At 58.9% G+C, this 24,387-nt stretch overlaps 1 protein-coding gene and 1 long non-coding RNA gene across 6 annotated transcripts; one reads left to right on the top strand and one right to left on the bottom strand.

The window, feature by feature from the left end:
- Positions 1 to 1,282: 1,282 nt before the first annotated feature.
- LOC309668243 lies at positions 1,283 to 14,680 on the top strand. The gene is made up of 3 exons (XR_014268147.1): positions 1,283 to 1,583; positions 13,099 to 13,295; positions 14,593 to 14,680. It is a non-coding gene; the product is annotated as an uncharacterized lncRNA (long non-coding RNA).
- Positions 1,820 to 23,860, bottom strand: ANO9 (anoctamin 9). Of its 5 annotated transcripts, none has more exons than XM_082477756.1 (23): positions 23,307 to 23,860; positions 16,671 to 16,745; positions 16,436 to 16,561; positions 16,105 to 16,250; positions 14,873 to 14,919; positions 14,686 to 14,744; positions 14,531 to 14,604; positions 14,161 to 14,295; positions 13,413 to 13,509; positions 13,244 to 13,304; positions 13,075 to 13,157; positions 12,838 to 12,942; positions 12,587 to 12,748; positions 12,466 to 12,502; positions 12,123 to 12,234; positions 4,946 to 5,003; positions 4,748 to 4,845; positions 4,497 to 4,624; positions 4,264 to 4,416; positions 3,376 to 3,523; positions 2,700 to 2,801; positions 2,535 to 2,628; positions 1,820 to 2,413 (listed from the first exon to the last, which is right to left on the bottom strand). In XM_082477756.1, exons 1-23 carry the CDS (start codon positions 23,388 to 23,390, stop codon positions 2,132 to 2,134), a joined length of 2,466 nt encoding a protein of 821 aa, XP_082333882.1. In that variant the 5' UTR covers positions 23,391 to 23,860; the 3' UTR covers positions 1,820 to 2,131. The 5 variants fall into 5 exon arrangements, with proteins under 5 accessions (XP_082333882.1, XP_082333883.1, XP_082333884.1 ...); XM_082477757.1 differs by having other exon boundaries at positions 13,413 to 13,506; XM_082477758.1 differs by having other exon boundaries at positions 16,436 to 16,507.
- Positions 23,861 to 24,387: the final 527 nt, after the last annotated feature.

Genomic DNA, 24,387 nt, shown 5'->3' with positions numbered 1-24,387 from the left:
ACTGGAAGAAGTCCGGACTGCACCGCTTCCCCACCGAGCCGCAGCTCCTCCGAGGCGCCCCAGTGGGCCGTGAGGCTGAGTGAGCAGCAAAAGCACCTGCGGGACAGGCTAGTGGCCGCCAGCACTCAGTGACCTGCCCGGGAGCGCCCAGGCAGGAGGCAAAGAGCCAGTTCTCCCTGGTGTCCCCAGCTGCTTTGCTGCCTCTCAAAGCTCCTGCCAGACTGCCTGCCGCTCTGCAAGCCCACCCGCACCACCACCTCACAGCCGCGGCTGGGCGCCCCGCCCCTTTGCTAACGTCCACCCTCACCCTCCCTTGTCCCCCAGGCCCACTCCCCAAAGTGAGCAGAAAACCCCACGTCGCCTCAGGCACTCTTGAGAACAGACCTTCCGAATCCGAGCCCGCCCCCCGCACCGCCCACCGCGCTCGGCCGCACCCGCGCGGTTCCTGGAGAGCCCGAGCCCCGCCCCCCCTCCGGCCTCACGCGGGCCCTCCGCCTCCCCGGAGCCTCGGCGTCGGCCTGGCCGCCGGGCGCGCGCCCGCGCCTTGTCCCCAGGCGCCCAGCCGTCTGATTTGCTGCTCAGCACCCGTCCCTGAGCGACTCCCCCTCATCTGGGACCGGCGGCCCCTCTGCGCCTGGCGCGTGGTGTCCCGAAAGAAAGAACTTGCACAAAGCGCTGTGGCCCCGCGAGCCGAGAGGCCCCCTCCTGCACCCCTGGGCCCGCCACACACCCCACACCCGCGCTCCGCCTTCCCGGAGGGGCGTTAGTACCCCCGCCCTTCGGGTGGGGTGAGCCGGGCAGGCCGCGCACGTTTGGGGGGCGCGGGGGCGCGCAGGTCGGGGGCGCGCGCGGAAGGGCGGGGCGCGCGGACGGCTGTAGCTCCGCCCGGACACAGGTGCTCAGCGGCTGCAGCAGGTTTCTCCGTCCGCCTCCGGCGCCCTGGGAGGCCTCGGGCCTGGGCTCCGACTTTGGGGCGGAGGCGGGATCCCTCCGCGCCTGGGCGCGCCTCTTCCCTCTCCTGGCCGAGGGCCAAGTCGGGCGGAGCGGGAAGACCGGCCCTCGCCCCCGCAAGGCCGGAGGGGCCGGGACGAGGGTGAACTCGGGCGACGCGGGCAGTGGGCTCGGCTCCGAGGCGCTTCCTGCGGAGCCGCACCCGCCACGGCCCAGAGGCTCCCCGGGGCAAAGGGCGCCTCGGCCCCCCAAGCTCCAGGCCCGGTTCTGGCTCCTGGGAGCCGGTGACCTCCACTCACCTCCGCAGGTGGGAGCCGCGATCGCCACTCACCTGCTGCCAAGACCCGGGGCTTGCGCGGCCGCGAGGGTGGAGCGGCTCACCTGGGCCAGGTGCGCAGCGGCGACAGCCCCAGCGACGGTGGCAGGTGCAGCCCCGCCCAGCGGCTGGAGCGAGGGCGGACCCAACTGTCCTGCTTCGAGCCTCAGGCTGGTGTTCAAGACTGTCCTGCGCTCGGCCCCCTGGAGCCGCGGCCGCCGCGCCTGGGGGCAGAGGCCAAACCGGCCCGACCAGCCCGGAGAGTCTCGGTTCCCCAGGAACTCCTCGGAAATTCCACCGTCCCCAGGAGCACCTGGTGCGGTTCTGCCCCTCCTCCCAAGCTCTTTGTCTTCCTCTAGGAAGCCTGCCTTGACTCCCGCTCCTAAACCCTAGGTGCAGGGAGGGTAAGACCTCTGTAAGGCACCCCGCACTTGGAAGCCCACGGAAAACCAGAGGAGGGCGGAGGCTACCACATTCCGGGCCTTTCCCCATCACGGCCTCAGTTTCCCAGCCAGCCTTGAGGGCAGACGTAATCGGCCAGAAGCCCAGAAATTAACACAAAGCAGTTTTATTTTATTAGAGAAAACTCTGCTGGTTGAGGGGAGCCAGTGGGGTGGGGCAGGATCTGGGGCCCAGGAAACTGGGCCAGTTTTCCTGTCGAGACGGCATGAGAAGACCCCCTCCCCCCCCCACCCCCGCCCCAGTTCTCTGGGTGGCAGGGGTCACTCAGAGTTCAAGCCAGGCAGTACCAAGCCTGAGCTGTCACAGGTGGAACAGGCCTCACAGACCATGGGCAGGTGTGCAGCTCACAGACACCCCAAACATACAGGGGCTCCCAGGACCCCCACATATACGCGGGTCTTCTTAAAGCCCGCCCACACACACACACAGCCAGGGCTGGGGTGGGCGGTGGTGGCAGCAGCTCTGCGTCTTGGCCTCTTGACCGGCTCTGGGCCCGCTCCACGTCTGTGCTCTCGGGCCGGAGTCTCTGGTACTTCGGGACTCAGGGCCAGGCCCCACCCCAGGCCCCGGCAGCCCCGCCTCCCCAAGTCTCTGGTGCTTCTTCTTCAGGACTTCATTCTTCACCGACTGAGGCACATCAGGCACAAACCAGGCAGCAATGAGCTTGACGCATAAGGCCACGTGCTGGGAGGAGGGGCGGAGTGGGGAGGTGAAGATGGGAGAGCAGGGACTTTAGGGGGCAGGGGCCCAGGGAGGGCTGGAGAGAGCTGCCCCGCCCTGGGGCCTGTGCCCAGTGTTGGCTCACCTCGAAGAGGATGAGGAAGGCCAGGCGGATGGCCAGGAGGAACCAAGACTGCTCAGTGAAGGTGGAGTTCTGAGCGGCGCCATAGTCCCGGTACCTGGGGTGGGGAGCACCTGAGGTCAGGGGTCAGGAGTTCAGAGGGTGCTCACAGGGGATGGGGGTCCAAACCTGCACTCGGTCACATTCTCTGAGCCCTCTATTTCGACAGGATTCTGGAAGTCCTTGGTGTAGAACACGGACAGGCTGTGGTTGACGTAGCCCGTGAGGCAGCTGGGGGGAGGGGGAGAGGAGTTTGGTGTGGTCCCTTCAGGCTTCTGGGGTGCTGCCTTGGAACCGACCCCTGCCTGGTGGGGGCCATCAGGGTGGGCCACAGTGCAGACCCCCTCCTTCATCTCTGTACATGGGAGAGGGGCCCCTGGGGGAGGCTGAAGGGACTTGCAGGTGCCACCACCTGCCTTCCTTGCCAGGGGCCGGGGCTTCCTTGCCAGCCTTCCTGGGGGAGACCCCTGGAGACCTACCCCCCTGCAGGGCTGCAGGAACTGGATGAGGACAGCATGCAGACCACTAAGGGTCTGCCTTTGGAAGGGGAGCCATTCCAGTATCACTTGCTCAGAAAACAGCTGGTTCTGGGACGTTAATCCCCTACTGGGGTCCCAGTCAGCACTCCCGGGGTCCACCCAAGGTCTGCAGGTTGCTGCGGGAGGGCAGCCCACCCCAGGCAATACTGTTAGCATCATGCCCTTCCCTGGGGTCCCCTGGGGCTGGGCCATGGTTGGGCCAGTTTCCCAGGGGTCTCTGGACAGTTTGAGGCTCCCCCAGGGGCTGTGTGGCGGTGTCCCCTTACTCGACTGCAGGGTGGGCCCCCTGTCGGCACGGGCCATAGCGGTACTTGTACACCACTCGGGGGATGAACTCAGATGTGAAGGCGATGACCATCCCGTTGGCAATGACCGCCAGCACGCCGATTATCTCCAGCACCTGCAGCCAGGTCCCTGGGCCACGGCAGGGGGTAAGGCCTACACTGTCTCCCCGCCCCACCCCCCACCCCCCGCCTCTGTTGATCCCCCGAAGCTGGGAGCCTGGATGGTCAAGGGTCTCATCATGCCTCCGCTTGTGGCAGCCGCAGGGCCAGGTCCCTGATGAGAAGACCTGGGCCAAGGCCAACCATCAGCGGCCTCCGCCCTCCTGCACCCCTCTTCTTGACGTGGACAGGGAGGGGCTCAGGCCTCCGCCCCCCCACCTTATGCCCGAACCTTTCAGCTGCCCCCAGGCCTGCTCCACCTCCTGGGTCCCCTCCGCAGGGCAGACCCCCTTAACCTGGTCCCAAGACTGAGGCCTCCCTCACACTTGTCTCTCCCACTGCCTGTGTCCAACACCGCATCTCCTCGCTGCATCCCTGACACCGTGCACCTCAGCAAAGCCAGTCTAGGTGACTAAGGCCGCCGGCTCTCAGTGCCTGCCCCCAGCTGCCGGACCCCTCTCCCTCAGCTCCCTGAGAGTCAAGCCGTTGCGCACGGCCCCCGCAGGGCGGCTGCTGGCCCTTCAGTGGGACCCCTGGGGGCGGAGCGGCCGGCGAGGTGCCTGCCAGCCCCGCCTCTTCCTGGGGCCTGAGCCCTGCCCCCATGGCTTAGAGCGGTGGTTTCAAGGGGACTGGCGTGGCCCCAGCGCGCCTCGCCGCTCCCGTCCCCTGGCTGGAGCGCCCGCCCTCCGGCCGCCCCGTCGGGCCCCTGACCGATGTCCTTGGCCTTGCGGGGCACCAGGCGCCGCTGCAGCCGGACCATCTTGATGGCGTCCAGGCGGATCTCCGCGAGGTTGCTGAAGAGCGCCAGCAGCGGGGCGAGCGGGAAGGCGGCCACGAAGACGGTGGTGAAGCCGTACTGGATCACTGGGGGTGCGGGTCGTCACCGTGGGCCCCCGCGCGGCGCCGCCCCTCCGCCCAGGGGCCCCCGGCCCCCCCCCGCGTACTCATCTCCATGAACTCGCCGAACAGGCTGAAGGTGTTGACCGGGTTCAGGCGGTAGTTGCGCTGCCAGTGCCTCAGCTCGGGGTCCTGGGACGTGGCTCGCATCGAGCGACACTTGTGGGCCAGCCACCTGCGGGCGAGGAGGAGCGGGTGGGGCACGGGGAGGGGGGCTGAGGGCCCCTCGGGACCGCTGGCTCTGGGAGGTGGGGTCCTGCGGTGAGGGTGGCGCCCCGGGAGGGAGGGTGGTGCTCACGGGCCCAGGTACTCCATGCAGTTGCTGAGCGTTTGTTTCAGACCCATGATGATGGCCATCTGCACAAACAGGTCCATCATGCAGCCGCTGAGATGGCACTGCGGGGGCAAGGGCGGGAGGTCAGGCACGGGGCCTGGGGCTGACCAGGGGGTTGGGGCAGTTCAGGAAGAGGGCAGTAAGGCCTCCGGACAGACTGACCTCCTCCAGCTTCCACAGCCCTGCCAGGCGCACGGACTTCCCGGGGTTACCGTTGATCCTGGGAAGGGCAGCGAGGCTGAGAGAGGGGGCAGGACAGGAGTGGGAGTCGGGGAGCAGTGGGGCCTGGAGGGGAAGGAAGGAGACCCGCCCCGCAGGTGAGCAGAGGCTGGGTGCTGGACGCACCGTTTGCACCCAGACAGGCCTGTGGGCGCGCAGGACCGCAGGGGACCTCTCAGCTGTTCACAGGCTCAGAAAAGGCCGTGAGGAGGGGCCTCAGTTTCTCCCCATGGTAACTGTGCACACAGGGCTACTTTGTGCTTAAATCGCCTGATTTCCATGATTAAAAAGGTACATTAAACCAAACGCTGGACTCATGCTCAATGCTGAAATCCTGCAAGCGCTCCTGTTACGGTTCATGACAGCTGCTATTCCAGAATAGTGTAACTCTGCAAAGGAAAAACTTGTCGTAGAAAACACGATGATATATCTGGGAAGCCAAAATAAATGAACTGAATGATTGGGCAGATAAATCTACTGAAAAATGCTCAGAGTGGATATAAAATTGATATCAAGCTCAACTCCCTTTTGCTTTCCTAGATGCAACAAAACCACTGAGAAATGTAGCAGGAGGAAATATCTGTCGCAGATAGCAGCAAAAACTATAAAATAGAGTGAAATTCACAGGAAATCTGGGGGACCCATAAGAAGAAAACTATAACACAGCTAAAGAACATTAAAACAAGACTGGAATAGAGAGACCTTGTTCTTCGATAGAAAAACTTAGGCTTGTATTTTTGTGACAGACGGAATGACAGGCCCCCAAAGATACCACATCCTACTTCCTGGAACCTGTGAATATGCTATCTGACATGGCAGCTGGTATTAAGGTTGCTAATCAGCTGACCTTAAAATGAGATAATCCTGGATTATCTGGGTGTGCCCATTGTAATCACCAGAGTCCTTAAATGAGTAAGAGGGAGAGCCAGAGAGATGGCAGGATGAGAAGGACTCAGCCTGACACCACTGGCTTTGCAGACACAGGAGGAAGGGGGCCAGGAAACCTCTAGAAGCTGAAAAAAGCAAGAGTATGGACTCTCCCCGAGGGCCTGCAGACAGAACACAGCCCTGCTGACCCCTTGATTTTAGCCCAGTGAGACCCATTTTGGACTCTTGGCCTCGAGAACTGTATATAATGTGTGTTGTTTAAAGCCACTAAGTTGTGGTCAGCAATAGAAAATTAATACAGCATCTATGTCAATTCTCCCTAAAAGAATGTATAATTTCACTGCAATCTTAAGCTAAATCCCACAGAATTTTGATGGAGTTTGGCAAACATTATTTTAAAGTTCACCTAGAAGAATAAACATGTAAATAACTACAAAAAAGGAAAAGTGAAAAAGAAGAGAAAATTAATGCTAGACCTATCTGATAGGAAAGCATAACAGTAATAATTACACAGAAAGGTACTAGACTAAAATTATCAGAATCCACGAAACACCAAAATATTCAAGTGAATGATGGAACTTGGTGTGTGACAGAAGGGTGGTGGTGGTGATGGAACAGTCAACAAATGGTTTGGGGACAACTGGCTGTCACTTGGAAAACAACAAAACAGGCTTCCCTCCTTTGCCGCCTGCAGCAAAACAAATTCCTTGTGAATCAAAGATTTAAATGTTTAAAATGTTGAAACCATCAGCATCTAAGGGAAATCACAGCTGAACATGTTTTTAATGTTGAGGAGGGGAGGCCTTTTTGAGCACGGCATGAAAAACAGGAACTATAAAGAGACACACTGATAACCTTCGTGACAAAAAAGAAACCGCCTCCAGAGAAACACGAGTGACTGCATAGGCTTTTGCCCTCTTTTCCCAGGGATGCCACATGCAGGGGCAGTACACAGAAGGCGCCAGACTCAGGCTTCTATCTGCCCCACCACCTGCTGACTGTACGATCCTGAGATAGTTTCTTAACCTTTCTGTGCCTCGGTCTACTCATCTGTGAAATGGGGTTTAGAGAGTCCCTACCCCATAGGGCTGTTGTGCAGATTACAGCTGATGAATGTGAGGCCCTTAGGATAGAATGGGTGAATGTCAGCAGACGTGAGTTATTATAAAGACATATCCCATCCTGCCAGGGAAAACCAACTCAGTCCTTCATTCTTCAGTATGAACGGACAGCTACAAATCTTCAGTCACGAGGAAAACCAGCTGTACAAAAGAGAAGGACTACGATAAAGGAACAGGAAGATGGACCCTTCAGGAAATGAGATAATGAGGAAACAGATGAGAACTTAAGGGGAAAAAAGAACATTGATATCCTCAAGAAAGTACTGTATCTATGGAAACAAGAAAAGGACACTATAAAAAGAAAAAGGATAAAGAAAATAAAAACTCTCTTGGAAATTAAGACTTTAACTGTTAAACTTAAAAAAAGAAAACAGGGACTTCCCTGGTGGTCCAGTGGCTAAGACTCTGCATTCCCAATGCAGGGGGCCTGGGTTCGATCCCTGGTCAGGGAACTAGATCCCACATGCCGCAACTAAGAGTTCGCATGCCGCAACTAAAGATCCCACGTGCCACAACTAAGACCCGGTGCAGCCAAATAAATAAATAAATAAACATTAAAAAGAAAAAAAGGCAAAAAGACAAAGTGAAGGAAATCTCTCCAGATGTGGAATGTAAAGACACAGAGATGGAATATATGAGAGAAAAAGATAAGAAACCCAAGAGGACCAGGCGTTCCATAGAGAGCAGAGGGGAAAAAAATATTTTTCAAAACCTAAGGAAAAAAAACCCAAAAAAACTAAAAATAGAACTACCACCTGAACCAACAATCCCACTACTGGGCATATACCCAGAGAAAACCATAATTCAAAAAAACACATGCACCCCAATGTTCACAGCAGCACTATTTACAATAGCCAGGACACGGAAGCAACCTAAATGTCCATCAACAGAGGAATGGATAAAGAAGATGTGGTACATATATACAATGGAAAAGTACTCAGCCATAAAAAGGAATGAAATGCGGTCATTTGTGGAGACGTGGATGGACCTAGAGAGTGGCATACAGAGTGAAGTAAGTCAGAAAGAGAAAAATATCATATAATAACGCATATATGTGGAATCTAGAAAAATGGTATAGATGATCTTATATGCAAAGCAGAGACAGAGACACAGACGTAGAGAACAAATGTGTGGATACCAAGAGGGAAAGGGGTGGGGTGGGAGGAATTGGGCGACTGGGACTGACACATATACATTATTGACACTATGTATAAAATAGACAGCTGATGGGAACATACTGTATAGCACAGGGAACTCTACCTAATGCACTGTGGTGACCTAAACAGGAGGGAAGTCCAGAATGGAAGGGGTATCTGTATGTGTACGGCCGATTCATTCTGTTGTGCAGTGGAGGCTAACACAACATTGTAAAGCAACCATACTCCAATAAAAATTTAAAAAAAAATAAAACAACCTAAGGAAAAAAAGAAGATGTAGTGAGCCTAAGCAGGACGTGGGTTTTTTCACTGGAAGGTGCCAACAATTACCCAGCACAGTGCATGAAGAAAAGACCCACCCTAGATTGTTCCCCTGTTTAAAGAGAAGATCCTAAAGCTTCTAGGTCAACTGGGAAGAAACAAAAATCAGATTTTCTGCACACTTCTTATCATCCATTTTGCATGTTCAAAGACGACGGAGCAATGTCTTTAAAGTTCTAGAAGGGAAAATTGTTTTGAAGTTAGATTTCTATACCCAGCCATGTCTATCTTGTGCAACAGTAGAACATGACACCTTTAGACATACATGAATTCAGAGAGTTTACCTCTCTGATATACCTTCTCAGAATAAATGAAAGCAAAAATCAAGAAAGAAGGGGGCTTGGGAGTCCAGGAAATGATGGTCCTAACCCAGGAAAGCAGCAGATTGAAGTCCCAGGAAGACAGGTATGCAGGAGGCACGGACAGCCAGCAGCCCAGTGTGGGAAGAATAGAGGGTCTCTGGGAGAAAAGAGACTCCATGCAATAGACAGTTTGACGTGGAGAGGCTGGGTAACCTTGACAAGATAAAGACATGCAAGGGGGAAAAAAAGGCAATTAAAAACAACAGGAAAAATAAAGAGCTGTACAACAAAGAAATGGTCAAATAAGCAGCAAAGTAAAATATGACATGATTTTAAGAAACTGATAGAGTCAGAAGAGAATCCACTTGACCTTGATGTTATAAAAATGCTCAGATGATGTGAACAACTTATAGGAAAAGAAATTTAATGGCCAAAAAATATCTGGAAAGATGCTGGATTCTCACTAATAGGTTTTAATAACGCGCCTTTAAGGATGAAAAGTCTTTGTTCATCAGACCAACATGGAGTGTGCAGTCACGTACACAGTGCGTGGCTTTGTGCGTCAGCACAGCGTTTTTGGAGGGTGCTTTAGCAATGTCTCTCAATGTAAATGTGCACTGCCGACTCCCAGATGAAATGGCTGACTGCTCACACCCCCTGCCAGGCATCACCTCGGAGACGTAAGGGGACTGGAGAGGCCTGCAGCCCACTCGAGACATCAAGCTGGATCTAAGCCTGCAGGGCGGACGTCTGAACAGCAACGCAACCCTGCCCAAGAGCCTGGAACACCTCAGGACTTGGGCACCTCTGGTAGCTTGGGGGCACCCACTGGATGGGATGCAGGCCCGGCTGCACCCCTGGGCCTCCTATCCAACCCCTAATCCCCCCCCCACAACACACACACACACAAGAAGACAAAGACATTTCTAGGGGGTTGAACAACCAAAGATTCAGATCGCAGGGTTGGGCCAATGGACACTGAGATCCCACACTGTTCCTTCCCCAGCTGGGCTCCCAGCATACTGATGGCCATCCTTCTGCCTCCAGGCAGGAGACCAGGGATTCCCCTTCAGGAACCGACACAGCAAGAGGTCCCGACAGGAGACACGTGGTCCAGAGCAAAGCCACTGGCACATGCCTTCCTCAATTACAGACAGGTGGCCAAGAATAAAAGACATCTAAGCGGGGGGTGTCTCTAACACCAGAATCAGAGACCAATCAAAGAAAGAGCATAGAAGAAACTCGAAAGGAACAGAAGAAATGCCAGAGTAGAAGGGAAAAAAAGAGGCCATATCCTCAGACAAGAAAAGCGCTGGTGTCCAGGTGACATGAAGAGGAGGCTGTGAAGAATCTGCAAATGTCAACAGGAGTGCTCTGAGATTAAGAACATAAGCGGAGGGCTTCCCTGGTGGCGCAGTGGTTGAGAATCTGCCTGCCAATGCAGGGGACACGGGTTCGAGCCCTGGTCTGGGAGGATCCCACATGCCGTGGAGCGACTAGGCCCGTGAGCCACAATTGCTGAGCCTGCGCGTCTGGAGCCTGTGCTCCCCAACAAGAGAGGCCGCGATAGTGAGAGGCCCGCGCACCGCGATGAAGAGTGGACCCCACTTGCCACAACTAGAGGAAGCCCTCGCACAGAAACGAAGACCCAACACAACCATAAATTAATTAATTAATTAAAAAAAAAAGAATAAAGAGACTTTATAAAAAAAAAAAAAAAAAGAACATAAGCGGAAGCGGAACGTTCAGTAGAAGGGTTGGAAAACAGCTGAGAAAAACTCCAAGACACTGGAACAAGAATGGGAGAAAAAAAGCGAAGAAAAGTAGATGATCAATTCAGAAGGTCCAATTTCCAAACAAAAAGAATTCCTCAGAAGGGAGGAGAGGGAGCCGAAGCAGGAGGCTTTCAGATACATGAGAAAATCTCTCAGAACCGAAGGCCCTGAGGCTCCAGGCCCAGTGAGTACCCGGTAATCTGTTTCCATTTGACCAGCATTGATTCTGCCTGGCCGGCTGCAGGAGCTGAGCATTCAGCAAAGGACAAGCGCCCTACTCTCCGCCCTGGGGAGCTGCCATTTCTGAGAGAGACAGTGAACAAATAAATGTGCGGCACGTCCTGGGTGGCGACTGCTATGCAGGGGGAGCAAGGGAAGAGCGGAGTCTGAGGGACCAGGGCTCTGGGCCAGGCGACGTCCCGAGGTCAGCAGGAGAGCAAAGGTCAGCGCCAGGAGGCAGCGAGAGTACCGGGGAGGGAGAGGCGCGAGGCGGGAGAACCAGAAACCGGATATGCCGGTGAGAAGACTTGCGGAAAGAACTGTGCCGGGGACATGGGTTCGAGCCCTGGTCCGGGAAGATCCCACATGCCGTGGAGCAACTAAGCCCATGCGCCACAACTACTGAGCTTACGCTCTAGAGCCCGCGAGCCACAACTACCGAGCCTGTGTGCCGCAACTACTGAAGCCCGCGCGCCTAGAGCCCGTGCTCAGCAACAAGAGAAGCCGCCGCAATGAGAAATGAGAAGCCCGCGCACCTCAACGAAGAGTAGTCCCCACTCGCCACAACTGGAGAAAGCCCGCACGCAGCATTGAAGACCCAACGCAGCCAAAAATAAGTAAATAAATGAATAAAGAAATTTTGCAAGTAAATAAATAAATAAATGAAGTTCTGCTGGAGAGTTTGGGATTAATTGGCAGTATGTGTGTAACTTACAACATTTGAACAAACACAGAGAACACATAGAGGAATTATTTTCTTCAGAAAAGACAAGAAAAGATATGTTGATTGAATGAAAAATGTTCATTAATTAGGAAGGTGAGGGCAAGTGTGTGCATATGCATGTGCATGTGTGTTACATGGGATGCCCACTGCAGTTTTATTTATAAACCTCAAAACTGGAATTAACCCGAATGTCCACCAGCTGAAGTGGTTAAATAAATTCAAGGACATCCCACAAAAGAATGCTCATAGTATGGTTTTAAAAACAAAGCCTCACCACCCATGCAGACAAGGAAGATGCCCATAGTACGTTTTCAGGGTAAGGCAGATACAGTTATTTACACGACAAAATCGCGCATGTCAATAGGTGCGTGTGTGTGGACTTAAATGTGTAAAAAAGTTTGGGAAGACCCAACAAACAGTTACAGTGTCATCTCTGAGGACAAGGATTGGACAGTTGCGGGTTCGCTGTGGGCTTCCTTCACATATTTCTATATTGGGTTTCCACGTGTTCTGAGCATGATTTATTTTAAAAATGAAAAAGAAGAGGTATTTCCATTTTCAAGGTGGAGAGAAAGGAGTTAGAAGGAGGCATGTGGGAGCAGGTGGCCCTTACCTGCCCAGGATGAAGGCGATGTAGATAAGGGAGGAGAAGTGAGCAAAGAACTGCAGAGTGAAGAACTTGATGGTGAACTTGCTCTCTCGCTCTGAGAAGGTCCTGGGCTTCTCTGGAATGAGATGTGGGGCCGTCCCTCCCCCATCCTTCACCCCGATGACAGCCCACGCCCAGCCTGTCCCTATCCTGACAACTCAGGGACACCTGCGACCCCCACCTGTCTCCCAGGTGCGAGCCCCTGCCCTCTCATGGGCCCCCTTCCCCCACCCCAGGGCTCCAAGATCCCCACCCTGAATCCTCCCTCCAGTAGCCAGAGAGGGGCTCAGGGGGGCCCTCCTCTCACCAAAGTCGCAAAGCTTCAGTGCCACGTATTTGTTGATCTGTGGGAGGGGAGACGGAGGGCTCACCTCGGACCTCAGCAGACCCTCACCCCACCGGCACCCTCGCCCTGCCCCGACCCCTACCTTGGTCATGACGAGGATGCTCACGTAGTGAACCAGGGCCCCGGTCACCACCACGGCCGTGGTCACCTGCTCCCCCAGGAAGGGGAAGGCGGAGCTGAAAAGGGCAGCGGCCAGGACGCGGTAGATCACCAGGACGTGGGCCATGCCTATCATCAGGCAGATCTGGCGGGGGTCGGGGAGGCCAGGATGGATACGCCTCAGGGGTCTGCCCCACCTGCTCTCCAGCCCCACCGGGGGCGCCCCAGGAGTACCATCAACAGAGACAGCAGCAGGATGACGGTACTCCGCATGTAGGAGTGCTGGTGCAGCCGGGGCTGGTAGTCAGGGCAGGCAATGAGCCCCAGCGCCATTTCCTCCTGTGGACGGCACCGGACACGCCTGAGACACGGGATCCCTCACCCACGGGAACCGCGCCTCATACATGGGGACCCCCTCAGACACAGCAGACTCGTGTGGACCCTGGACCTGGTCACCTGGCTCAGCCTCACCTGGTCCTCGTCCCACCCGTACAGGTCCCACTGCAGGACCACACGGGCTCGCTCCCGCTTCCACAACTCCAGGAACACGGTGGCTGCAGCCGGGAGAAAGCAGAGGCCTCACGGTGTGTCCCCGCTGCGTGTGGAGCTCGGCTGCCCCCCAGGTGCCGCGGCGACTCACCCCACAGCGCCATGAACATGGCGAACAGCACGGTGCCCTCGTTGTCGAAGAGGTGGGTGAGCTGGGGAGAGCGGCGCGTGGGGCTGGGGCGGCCTTCCCTTCCCTGGGAGGACCCCCTGGGCCCCCCTCCCCCCCGGGCGAGCGGCCGCAGTGCCCCCCAGGCGCAAACCTTGGCGAAGGCGCAGGTTTCTGAGAGCCGCTGGTACCTGGGGTTGTGGTCGCCGCGAGGGCACATGTAGACGTCGTGGGCCTCACAGATCTCCCTGCTGGCGGTGCAGGGACCGGATTGTCGGCGGCGCTTTCCTGTGGCCCCTCCTGTGGCCCCTGGGGGACCCCGCCCCAGGCCGCCCCTTCCCTGACTCCACCCACCCTCAGTCCCACCCCCTTCACGATCCCGCCCCAACCCTGCCCCTTCCGTGACTCTACACACCCCAGTCCCGCCCTTTCACGACCCCGCCCCTCCACGACCCCACCCCAGCCACGCCCCTTTCTGACTCCACCCAGCCCCTCAGTCCCACCCCCTCCGTGACTCCGCCCCAACCCTGCCCCTTCCGTGACTCTACACACCCCAGTCCCGCCCCTTCCGTGACCCACCACACCCCAGTCCCGCCCTTTCACGACCCCGCCCCTCCACGACCCCACCCCAGCCACGCCCCTTTCTGACTCCACCCAGCCCCTCAGTCCCACCCCCTCCCTGACTCCGCCCCAACCCCGCCCCCTCCGTGACTCTACACACCCCAGTCCCGCTCATTCCCTGACTCCTCCCCACCCTCAGTCCCTCCCTTTCACGACCCCGCCCTAACCCCGCCCCTTCCGTGACCTCCCCCACCCCGGTCCTGCCCCTTCCCTGACCCCGCCCCTTCCCTGACCCCCCCCCCCCCTCCCCAAGTCCCATCCCTTGCCTGACTCCGCCCCACCTGATCTGGCTGGCTTCGAAATGGGCAAACCCGCTCAGGAAGATGATGAGGCCCACCACCGCGGCGGGCACCAGCATGTAGGTGTACCAGCCGAGCCAGGCGAAGTACAGGGCCACCTTCTCACCGAAGTAGTTCCTAGGGGCACAGCCGCCCCGTCAGGGCCACTCCCACCAGGGGTGACCGTCCAGCGCCAACGCCAGGGTGGGGCATGCCACATGCGGGGGCGGGCAAGGAGCGTCTGTACTGAGGGCATCTAAATGTGTGTCTAAATGGGAGCCCGCACAGCAGTTTGCTGGAGGCGGGGGTGTAACCGCGGGGGGCGCAGCCTGCCTGCGGGGGCGCGGGTGTGTCCGCGGGGGGGCAGTAGTACCTGATGTCACCAATTGGCTGCTGCTGGAACATGTTTCTCCACCGGGCCCATTTCTTCTTTAGGTCTTCCTCCCCCTGAGCACAGGCGACAGACAGTGAGAGCTTCTTGCCTCAGGTCCTGCCCTCAGGTCCTCTCCCAGCCGGCCCACCCCTCACCTTGTGTAGGGGAAACCCGGCCTCAAAGACCCCATCCTTCACCAAATCCTGGAGCGTGTCTGGTGGTCACAGGGATTCTCAGGTCAGAAGGGAGTGAGGGGTGAGGGAGGACCCTGTCCCGTTCTCCCCGTGTGACTGCCCCTCCTGGTGGGCTGCTGCACAGGCCACCTGCCCATCCACTCCTTACCACCAGCTGCCATCTTGCTGTTCAGCACAAAGTTGACAATTCGGATTCTGGAACACAAGAGCTGGCTCAGGATGGCCCTCTATCTGGCCAGGTCCCAGGCCCCTCTGTGTCCTAGCAGAGCCCCCAGACCACCTGCCCTGACCACCTGACCAGAGCCCAGAATCCAGGACTCATCTGGGAGCCCACCTCCTTAAATCCTCCCAGGGTCTAGCTGTGCCATGGTTCCAAGGTGGGCCTCCCTCAGGGTGGTCTCTCTCTTCCCAGGGCCCCGATGCTCAGCCCTGCAATAGTCTCTCCCAGATCGCTCCCAGACCTCCCACCTCCAATCACCCGTCCCGCCTGGAGCCCCCACACGTCGAGAGCACACTCTTTATGTGCACGAATCCTCTTTGCACCCCTGTGAGCCATTTTGCCTATGGGGTGACTGAAGCTCAGAGAGGGTGAGTAATTTGGTCAAGGCCACACAGCCAGGAAGTGGCACATTCGGGCATCTGACTATACAGTCCTGCTCCTCTGGAACATCCTCCTGAGACACGGCCCCCTGAGCGTCCCAGGGCACTCCCCACAGCCTGCTCCTCTCAGGCCCCATCAGGATGCCTCTATTCATGTGTCCTCCCAAGACCGGCCAGTCCTTCTGTGTTCACAGGAAGCCCCCCTCCACTGCCTCGTATCCAAATTCCAGGAGTGTTCTTCGCTAGTCTCCCTGATCGGGCCCCAGATGAGTTCAGGGGGCCGGGGCTGGGGCCAGGAAGATGATGGAGGAGGGCTGTGGGGAGGGCAGGTGGGCTGGCTTGGAGGCCTAGAGGATCGGCGTGGGGAGAAGCAGGTGCTTAGAGAGAGAGGAGGTGTTGGGTGCCTGGGAAGCAGGGGATAGATGTCCAGGGAGGGGCATTTGGTCTGGAGGAAAGAAGTCAGGACGTGAATCCAGGGAGATGACCTCAGAGCCTAGGAGGGACAGCCGGGAGGATCCTCTCAGCCTCTCCAAATTCTGCCCACCCTTTAAGGCTGGTTTCTATTCTGCATCCGGGGGACACAGTCACATGTAACCTTCAAACACTCCAAGAGGTGAGAACTGTCATCTTCCCGTATTACAGACCTGGAAACTGACTCCCAGACCCTTGCCCCCTGGGCCCTCCACCCTGGGACCACTCCTGGGAGCCTTGCTGCCTGTCTGGACCGGCATGTGGGGGGGGCAGGGGTCCTCCTGGCCCCACTCTGGGCCAGCCTCTCACCTGGTGGTGGCTGGGATGGAAGTTGGCCCGGCCAGCTCCCCTCTGGGGGCGGTAGCCTCGGGCTCCATGAGAAGTCTGCGGTAGCGGTCAAAGACCCGGTTGTCAGCTCGGATCCCAAAGAACACCTTCTCCTGGTCCTCCCTCGCCTGAGGGGGGTGGGCAGCATGGGACCCTCTACTCCACATTGGGACCCTCCCCCTTCATCCAAAGCCAGTGGCCTATCCCCTCCAAGTCCTGCACGAGGCCCCAGCCCACCTCCCCAGACACCTCCCCGGGATCCGCCCAGTCCCCCGCGACCCCTGCGCCCGGGCGAGGCCCTCAGCCCGCCCACCTTGTAGCAGAAGCCCTTCCTCTCGAGCTCTTCCAGGAACTGCTGCTGCCGCTGGACCTGCCTGGGGTTTCTCTGGGTGCAACGATCAGCCACAAGGACATAGTCCCATGGCTCAGAGGCCTCGGTCTAGAAGAAGGAGGTGTGGGGACTGGGGCTGGGGACCAGGGCGGGCCAGGTGCGGGGCATGGGGCAGTAGGTGGGACCAAGCCCAGGAGAGATTCGAGCAGAGACTCACCTCAGTGGTATTGATGTCCATCAGCAGGAGGCTGTCCCCTTCGGTCCCCACCAGGATCCGGAGGCGCTCTTCTCCCTGGGGGTGAAGGGCAGACAGAGGACGGGGCTCATTGCAGCAGACAAGCACCTCCTGGGCTGGGTGCTCTGGCACCAAGGGGGTAGTTCCGGGTGGGGCTAAATGCCTGCACTGAGGCTACAGCACAAATGGCCAGCAGAGGTTTGCTTGGAAACATATACAAAGAGCTCCCAGAATTCATAAGAAAAGGCAGATAGCCCAGTTTAAAATGGGCCAGAGATGCACATGCGCACTTCACAAAAGAGGGGCACTCAGAAGGTGAAAACATGGAGCTAGGGAACCATCTGGAAAACGCAGGCCAGGTGACCAAGGAGGCACCACCTTCCACCATGTGGTAGCAAACATTTTACGGTCAGACAGCTCTAAAAACACAGGTGTGGGAGTTCCCTGGCCGTCTAGTGTTTAGGATGCAGTGCTTTCACAGCCGTGGCCCAGGTTCAACCCCTGGTCGGGGAACTGAGATCCCGAATGCCGCTTGGTGCAGCCCCCCAGAAAAAAAAAGCCTGGGTGGGATTTCCCTGGTGGTCCAGTGGCTAAGACTCCACGCTCCCAGTGCAGGGGGCCTGGGTCCGATCCCTGCTCCAGGAACTAGATCCCACATGCATGCCGCAACTAAATCCCACATGCCGCAATGAAGATCCCATCTGCTGCAACTAAGACCCGGCGCAGCCAAAATAAATAATAAATAAATATATATATTTTTTAAAAAGCCCGGGTGATCTATAAAAATATTGAATGTAATATAATATTGTAAATCACCTGAAACTAATATAATGTTATAAATCAACTCTACGTCAAAAAAAAAAAAAAAGCCCGGGTGACTCAGCAGAATGCGCATGTGTTGCTGTGGCTCACATACTGGTGCAGGAACTTGGGAAACTAAGTTGACCATCCCAGACACTACACCCCGGGCCAGCCACCCTTGGAGACAGACAAGGGCGCTCACAGTAGCATATTTCACATCAGAATTGTGGAAATAACCCAAATTCCCATCGGTAGGCAGATCGATGAAAACACTGTGCTATGACCACACGCAACAGGAGCGTGAGGGCCGCCACTGCACGCAGGGCGCTGGGGACCAATGTGACACGGTACTGAGTTTCCTAAAAGTAAGTCCAGTGAGAACCGTGCAGGAGCGACTGCTGCAGGCACGTCCTGGACAGACGGACGGACACTAAAACCAGCGGGCAGAACCTAAAGGAGGAAGCGGATGGTGCCGAGCCCCTGAGTCTCCCCGATTCTTTGTTAATTGTTGCGGCAGCATTAACAACACTCACACATCCTTCTATGCTCCTGCCTCCGGCGGGGGGGGGGGGGGGGTGCAGAATCCTCCCTGTTGAGGGTGGGCTGGACTCAATGACTAATGAAGAAGGTGTGAAGGGGAAAAAGAGGCACCCCACAGAGGAGGAACCTGGCAGATGCCCCCCACCCAGGTGATGAAGGTCAAGGTCACGGTGATGTCACTGAGATGTCGGGGACCCCCTGACAGGATGTGATGCGATAGTACGTGATCCCCACCCTAAAGGCCCTGGTCCCATCTCAGCAGAAGACGTCAGAGGCACTTTCACCTGAGCCCGAGTGAGCGGACCCCAGAGTCAGGCGGCCAAGGACAAGGAGGGACCGAGGGACCATCACAGACAGGAGGGGCCGTGGAGACGTGGCGATGATGCCGTGGGGGGTCCCGCATGAGCCGGGAACAGGAGAGGACAGGCACGGAAAAGCCGGTGACGTGAGTCGAGGCGGCCGTGTCGGGCTCTTTGATTTGACCAGCGCCCCAGGCAACGGGGCACAGGGGACCCTGCACCATCTTTGTGACTCTTTAGGGAAACTCACAGACCTGTAAAAACTGCACAAGTGGAGTGGAGGGTGCTGGGATTGGCATCCAGGTTGGCGACGGGGGGCGGGGAGTGGAGGGGGTCTTTAGGCTTCATTTACTCCCAGTAAGCAAACAGCAGGCTCTGAGGGCTTGAGACAAAGTGGCCCAGGGCCCCTTCTCTGGAAGAGCCACTGGGCTGAAGCGGGTGGGAGATGCAGGAGGTGGGGGCCCAGGGCCGACAGTCAACGCAGGTCATGCAGGGGGAGCCCTGCGGCCGACGTGAGGGGGAAGACGCTGGCTTTGGAGCCGAGAGCCCAGCAGGTACCAAGGCTGCGTGACCTCAGGCAAGATCCCACATCCCCCAGCCTCGGGGGGCTTGATGCCATGCAGGAAGCACCCTGTAGCCCCAGCACAGGGCTGGCCAGCCTGTGTGCTCGGTGAGACAGACCCCAGCCGGTGTCCCAGCTGGCAGCTCCCCAGGGAGCACGGGGACCCCAGAGGTACAGGGACCCTGCATCACCCCCGGGATAAGGGTGTGGGGAGCACTCTGAGACCTGTGTCCATTGGCGCACCTGCCTTGCCCTGAATGGTTCGGGTGCCACCCACCCCACCATGGCCCTCACTGCCAGCACACCACCCACTCACTACCGCCCCAGGGTGGCCCAGCCCCTCTACCGGCTCACAAGCCTTCAGTCTCCCACTGCACCTCACCCGACCTGGGTTTTCTCCATCCTGCCCCCTGCCGGGACTTTGCCCCTGCTTCTCCGCCCACCGGCTCCCCCTCCTCTTCCCCAGCTGCATTCCTGCCTCCTCAGGAAAGCCTCACTAGGCTGCTCCAGCCAGGCTGCACTTGAAGGCCGCCAGCTAAAATATAGGCCACACAGTCACATTTGAATTTCAGAAAAACAACAGATAATTTTTAGTATAAGTACATCCCAATTATTGCATGGGACATACTTATACTAAAAAAAAAAAAAAATTGTTGTTTATGTGAAATTCAATTTACTAGGTGCCTGTTTTTTATTTTGTTTTGCTAAATCCGGAACTCGACTCCAACCCCCCACCCGCATACACACCAGGAACTGCTGGGTCCAGGACCAGGCCTGGGTCTGCCCCCTCTCTCTGCCCTCTGTCTCAATCACAAAAGCTTTTGATCGTCTCAATCAAAAAGAAATGCATCAAATGCAACCACAGAACAGCAGGCTCTAGGGCATCAGACGCTAAGGTCACAGTGAGACGGGACTAGTGTAGATATCGTCTTCGTGGCCCAATGCCACGGTGCAGCCCCACGCTGGGCACTGAGATTCTGCCGCTGTCGGTCACGGGGCTCGCCAGGCCCACTGCCCCCACTTTCCTGGAGAGTGGTCACCCCTCCTCTGGCAGCCCCGCCTCCTCCTAACCCCCGCTACCCTCAGCCCTCAGATCGGTACTCAGGCTTGGGGCCGGAGGAGAAAGCTGCCATTCTCTGTTCTCAGACAGATTTGCAGGGAGGGGGTTGCCCTGGGCTGAGGAGCCTCTGTCTCGGGGAAGAGAGGAGAGTCTCAAGTAGATGGGGACCAGGGACCTTTGTGTCACCAGTAGCCGGTTCTGTGACTTGCCCGCCTTACGGGCTAAGTGTCATGTTGGACAAATTCGTAAGTGAAACGGATCCTCACGTGCTTGACTTCAGACCCAAGAGGAGGGCTCGCCCCATCTCTCCCCAGGCCCGGAACCTCCCGCAGGAGGACCCTTCGAGGGTCCCTGGTGGACAGTCCCACAGAGGCTGAAAGGAGAGACTCGCTCACGTGAGCCGACCTGAGGCTGAGGAACGGGCAGGACAAGCAGCGGGAAGACGGGACCCAGGGCGGGGAGGGACGCACAGGGAAGCCACACCGGCGGGACTTCGGGATCCAGGCAGCAGGAGGGAGCCCGGGGAAGACTGCCTGTGAGGGACCCGCCAAGACGGCAGCGGGAGGCTGGCCCCCAGGCGGCCCCAGAAATGAGGCTGCTGGACTTGGTGCAGCTCTGGGGTCCCAGACACCCCTCCCTCCCCAGAGACATCACACAGCTTTGGGACATTACCCAGAGCCTCTTGGAAAAGGGGAACTCGACCTTCCCTGGAGGATGGTGTGTGATCTGGACCAGAGGTGTCCTACAGGCACTGACCCCCACCATTGATTCGGGCCACTAGACAGGGAGACACCCCCCCACCGAGGGCAAAGGTACATGCACCCCTCAGGGTTGCCCTGGTGCCCCCTGGGCAATGGGCGAGCAGTCACAGGGGCGGCCAGATCTGGTCCCCCCTCCCAGCCCTGGTCTAGCCACCCCACACCCCACACCCCTCATCCGCAAAGGGACCAGGTCCTGAGCACCAGCTTCCTGTACACTCTGGGCTCACCAGCCCCACCCCCAGGCCACCTGCCACGTGCAAGGCGCCTCGCTGGGCCGTGGCCACAGCCACAGCCTCCAGCATCAGGCTGTCCATCTGGCCACCTGTCCTCCAGGGAAAGAGGCCTTCACGGATGGGAACCAGGTTCACCTGAAGTCACCCCCACCTCCAGCCAACCAGACTGCTTGGTGCACCCGAAGCGAGGTGTCTGGGGCCCCTGCGTCCCTGTCTATGAGACCCCACCTCCAGGAAGCCACGTGTGCCCATCAGGCTCCCAATCCCCAGGGATCCTGATTCCAACTCCCCTGCTCCTGCAGGGTTCCTACAGGGGCTACCCTGGCACTCTTGGCCTCGGGGACCCCAGCCCTGCCATGTGCAGACCCCCGGCGCGTCCCTGCACTTGGACGGGGGGCAGGCTCTCGGCACCCGGCTCTCTGTGGTCCTCCCTTCAGCCTTCCAGCTCCCACCCCTGCAGGCCGTGCACCCAGGGCTTGGTACAGACTGGAGTCCCCGCGGGCTCACGGGCTGGCTCCGCAAGAGGAAACTTCTTAAGACGCTGCAGCTCCCGGGAGACCTTCGCAGCCTTGGGAGCCAGAGCTGGGCGAGTCCTGCCCCTGTCTGTCCCTTCCCAGGCCAGCCTCCAGATCACCGGAGGGGCGAATGCGACTGCCACCCAGCTCTGGCCCTGCGGGCTACGGGGAGCACCGTGTGACATCACCCCAGCTGCATGCGGCACACGTGGGCCTCCCTCACTCTCCACGGCCCGTCTCACGCCAAGGGTCACACCACAGCCCTGCCGGCCCTCCGCACCCTCCTGCCCCCCTGCCGAGCAGGAACAAGGAGAGGCCCGCCCTCGCTCGCCCAGCCTCTGACCCCACCCCCCCAGCGGATGCCCCACCTGCTGGCTCTGCTTCCTCATCTTCCCCTCCCAGCCCCCTTCCCCTGGCCGTGCCCCCTCGCACGTGGGATCTTAGTTCCCCAACCAGGGATCGAACCCGCACCCCCTGCAGCGGAAGCGAGGAGTCCTAGCCACTGGACGCCGCCGGGGAAGCCCCTGCTTCCTCCTCTTCCTCACCTTCTGAGTCCTGTCATCTGCCACCCCCCTCCCTTCTGCCATCCCTCTGTCTCATGCGTCCGGTCATCCACCCCCAGGCACAGCTTGCTCTGTGTGCAGCCCTCGCGGGGAGTGCATAGTGTAAGTGGACACGGGCCCGGAGAGCAGGTGCCTACTTGGCAGGGGAGCTTGCCCTTGTGGTGTGGACAGGCCCTGAGGGGCAGCGGGCAACTGGTGTCCAGGGGCTCGGTGCTACCTCCCAGGGGCTCAGTACTCAGCACTTCAGCTCTGCAGAAGCATAAAGGGCAAGAAGGGAGCTGCCGGGAGGTGAGACTGGGGGTTAGCAGAAGCCAGACCACAGAGGGCCTCTCAGCAGCTGGGGAGCCCGGACTTCAGCTGGGGGCAGCAGGGAGTCATGGAAGGGACTGGAGCAGGGGAAGGGTGTGCTCAGATCCAGCTGGGGCCACAGTTCTCTGCTGTGTGCATCAGTCTTTTTCCAAGGGTTGATTCTCTTGCCTCAGTCAACCAGGGGCTTCCTCCCCACCCACCCTTGCCAGCCCTGCCTCCCTTCCACCCCAGCACAGGGCTGGCATGGGAGGAAGGGGCAGCCAGGGGAGCTCGGGGTCAGGCCAGCGTATGCCCACATGCCAGCCTTAGCAGCCGGGGCTCCAGAGCTGGCTCTGGAAGGGCAGGGGCAGAGTGAGAGGCCGCCTGCTTGGCCCGCACCTGGGAGCGCCCTGAGGAGGCTGAGTGGGAGGCTGGTTTCGTTCTCCACTTCAGCATGGGTCTCCCCCCCAGCTGCCCAAGGGCTGGCCCCAGCCCCAGAGACCGACCTCTTCCCTGGCGGAGGGAAGAAAGGAAGTCTTTCCAGGATGTTCTCCCGCCTACCTCCCCAGGGCCCCCACAGCCTCCTGCTCTGCCCCCAGAATCAGAATCCAGTAGCCCTCGGCGGGCTCCCACCCCCGCCTAGGCAGAACCCCCAGGGAGCCAAGGGCCCAGCTGGCCACCCTGGGCCTCCCCAACCCCAGGTCAGCCCACCCTTGAGACCACAGCCCCCTCCCCTCAGGGCAGAGCGGCTGGTCTGGGGTCTTCCTCCTGGCTAAGGGCCCAGGGGTGGATATGCCTTCCCCGAACACTCTTGAGAGCCGGGCTGGAGGGACCAAGAACCCCTGCTCGGGGCCCAGGGGGTGGACTTGCCCTCCCCGTGTAAGCCCTTCACTCTCGAGGGGCCGCCCTCCTCTGTCCCGCCGCAATCCCAGCCCGGCCAGCCTCCCCGCCGCCTGGGCTGGACAGAAGCCCACCGCGGCCGCGCCAGGCACTCACCAGGTGAGGGGCAGGGCCGGCCGGAGGGGCCTCGGCTCGGACCCCGTCCGGGTGGGCGTGGCCTCGGAGCGGACTCACCCGCATGCCGGCGGCGGTGCTGGGCGCCGGGCTCGGAGGGGTCGGAGGGACCGGCAGCCCCAGCGCCGGTGGGAACCCGAGTGTGGCTGCGAAGCCGCCCGGCGCTCTTACCCGACTTCCGTGCGGGACTCACCCCTCCCTCCTCCCCTCCCTCCTCGTCCTCCTGCTCAGGTCCCTGTGCCGCCCGGCGCCGTCGGGGAGGAGCTAGTGGCCCGCGGGCCAGAAGGCACACCCCTCCCCCCAGTCCCCCGGGCCTGGGACACCTTCCTGGGGACGCCGCCCCCGCCCCGCCCTGAGGCTCTCGGCCTCACCTGCAGAGGGGCGTGTCCCCTGCGCTGCGGGGTTAGACTGGCGTCCCGTAGGCGGAGGGGAGCCCTCTCCGATGACCGCAGCTCCCTGCTCGCCTTCACTCTTCCTGACCCCAGGCCCTTCCAGAGCGCCCAACCTCCGACCCTTTCAAGTCTAGTGTTGATTCCCTTAGAGGAGAAACTGGGGCCCAGAGGACTGAAGATGAGACAGACCCCAGCAAGAAACAATCAGCTCCCTGAGCCCCTGCTCTGTGGACCCCAGCTGGGGGAGGGGGAGCCCTTGGGGCCCTGAGGACAGGTGGCTGGCTGGGCTGGGTGGGGAATGAAGGACTGAGAGGGCAGCTCTACCACATCCTGTGGTCCAGGGGGGCAGCAGCTGGAGGAGGCTCTGGGCCACCTGAGAGAGACTGTCCCGTGGGATAGGGAGGTGGGGTATCCAGGCTCTGACAGCTGCTGGGAAGCTGAGGACACAGGGCAGGAGCTCAGGAGGGAAGACAGGTGGCGCACCCATAGTGTCACAGGGGGCACCCACGATGTCACGATACAGCGTTGTGCAGCCCAGGCAACGCTGCAGTGTAGACCCATGGTTGACATGTTTGCTCTAGGTTCCCCCAGGGATAACATGGCCCCACCCACATTTCTGTTTGCGGGACTCCATGGCAGGCTGTGACAGCAGCGGGGACTGAACTATGAAG

The sequence above is a fragment of the Balaenoptera physalus genome, assembly GCF_965194825.1.
Source record: "Balaenoptera physalus genome assembly, chromosome: 10".
NCBI lineage: Eukaryota > Metazoa > Chordata > Mammalia > Artiodactyla > Balaenopteridae > Balaenoptera > Balaenoptera physalus.
This window is presented reverse-complemented; position numbering and strand designations above follow the sequence as displayed.

Excerpts from the sequence above, each read along its gene's own strand:
- ANO9 (XM_082477756.1), bottom strand. The coding sequence starts at position 23,390 with ATGCGGGTGAGTCCGCTCCGAGGCCACGCCCACCCGGACGGGGTCCGA. Across the intron at positions 14,605-14,685 it reads CCGGGTTTCCCCTACACAAG|GGGGAGGAAGACCTAAAGAA; the intron begins GTGAGGGGTGGG and ends GCCTGTGCTCAG. Across the intron at positions 13,510-14,160 it reads TTCGAAGCCAGCCAGATCAG|CAGGGAGATCTGTGAGGCCC; the intron begins GTGGGGCGGAGT and ends CTGCACCGCCAG.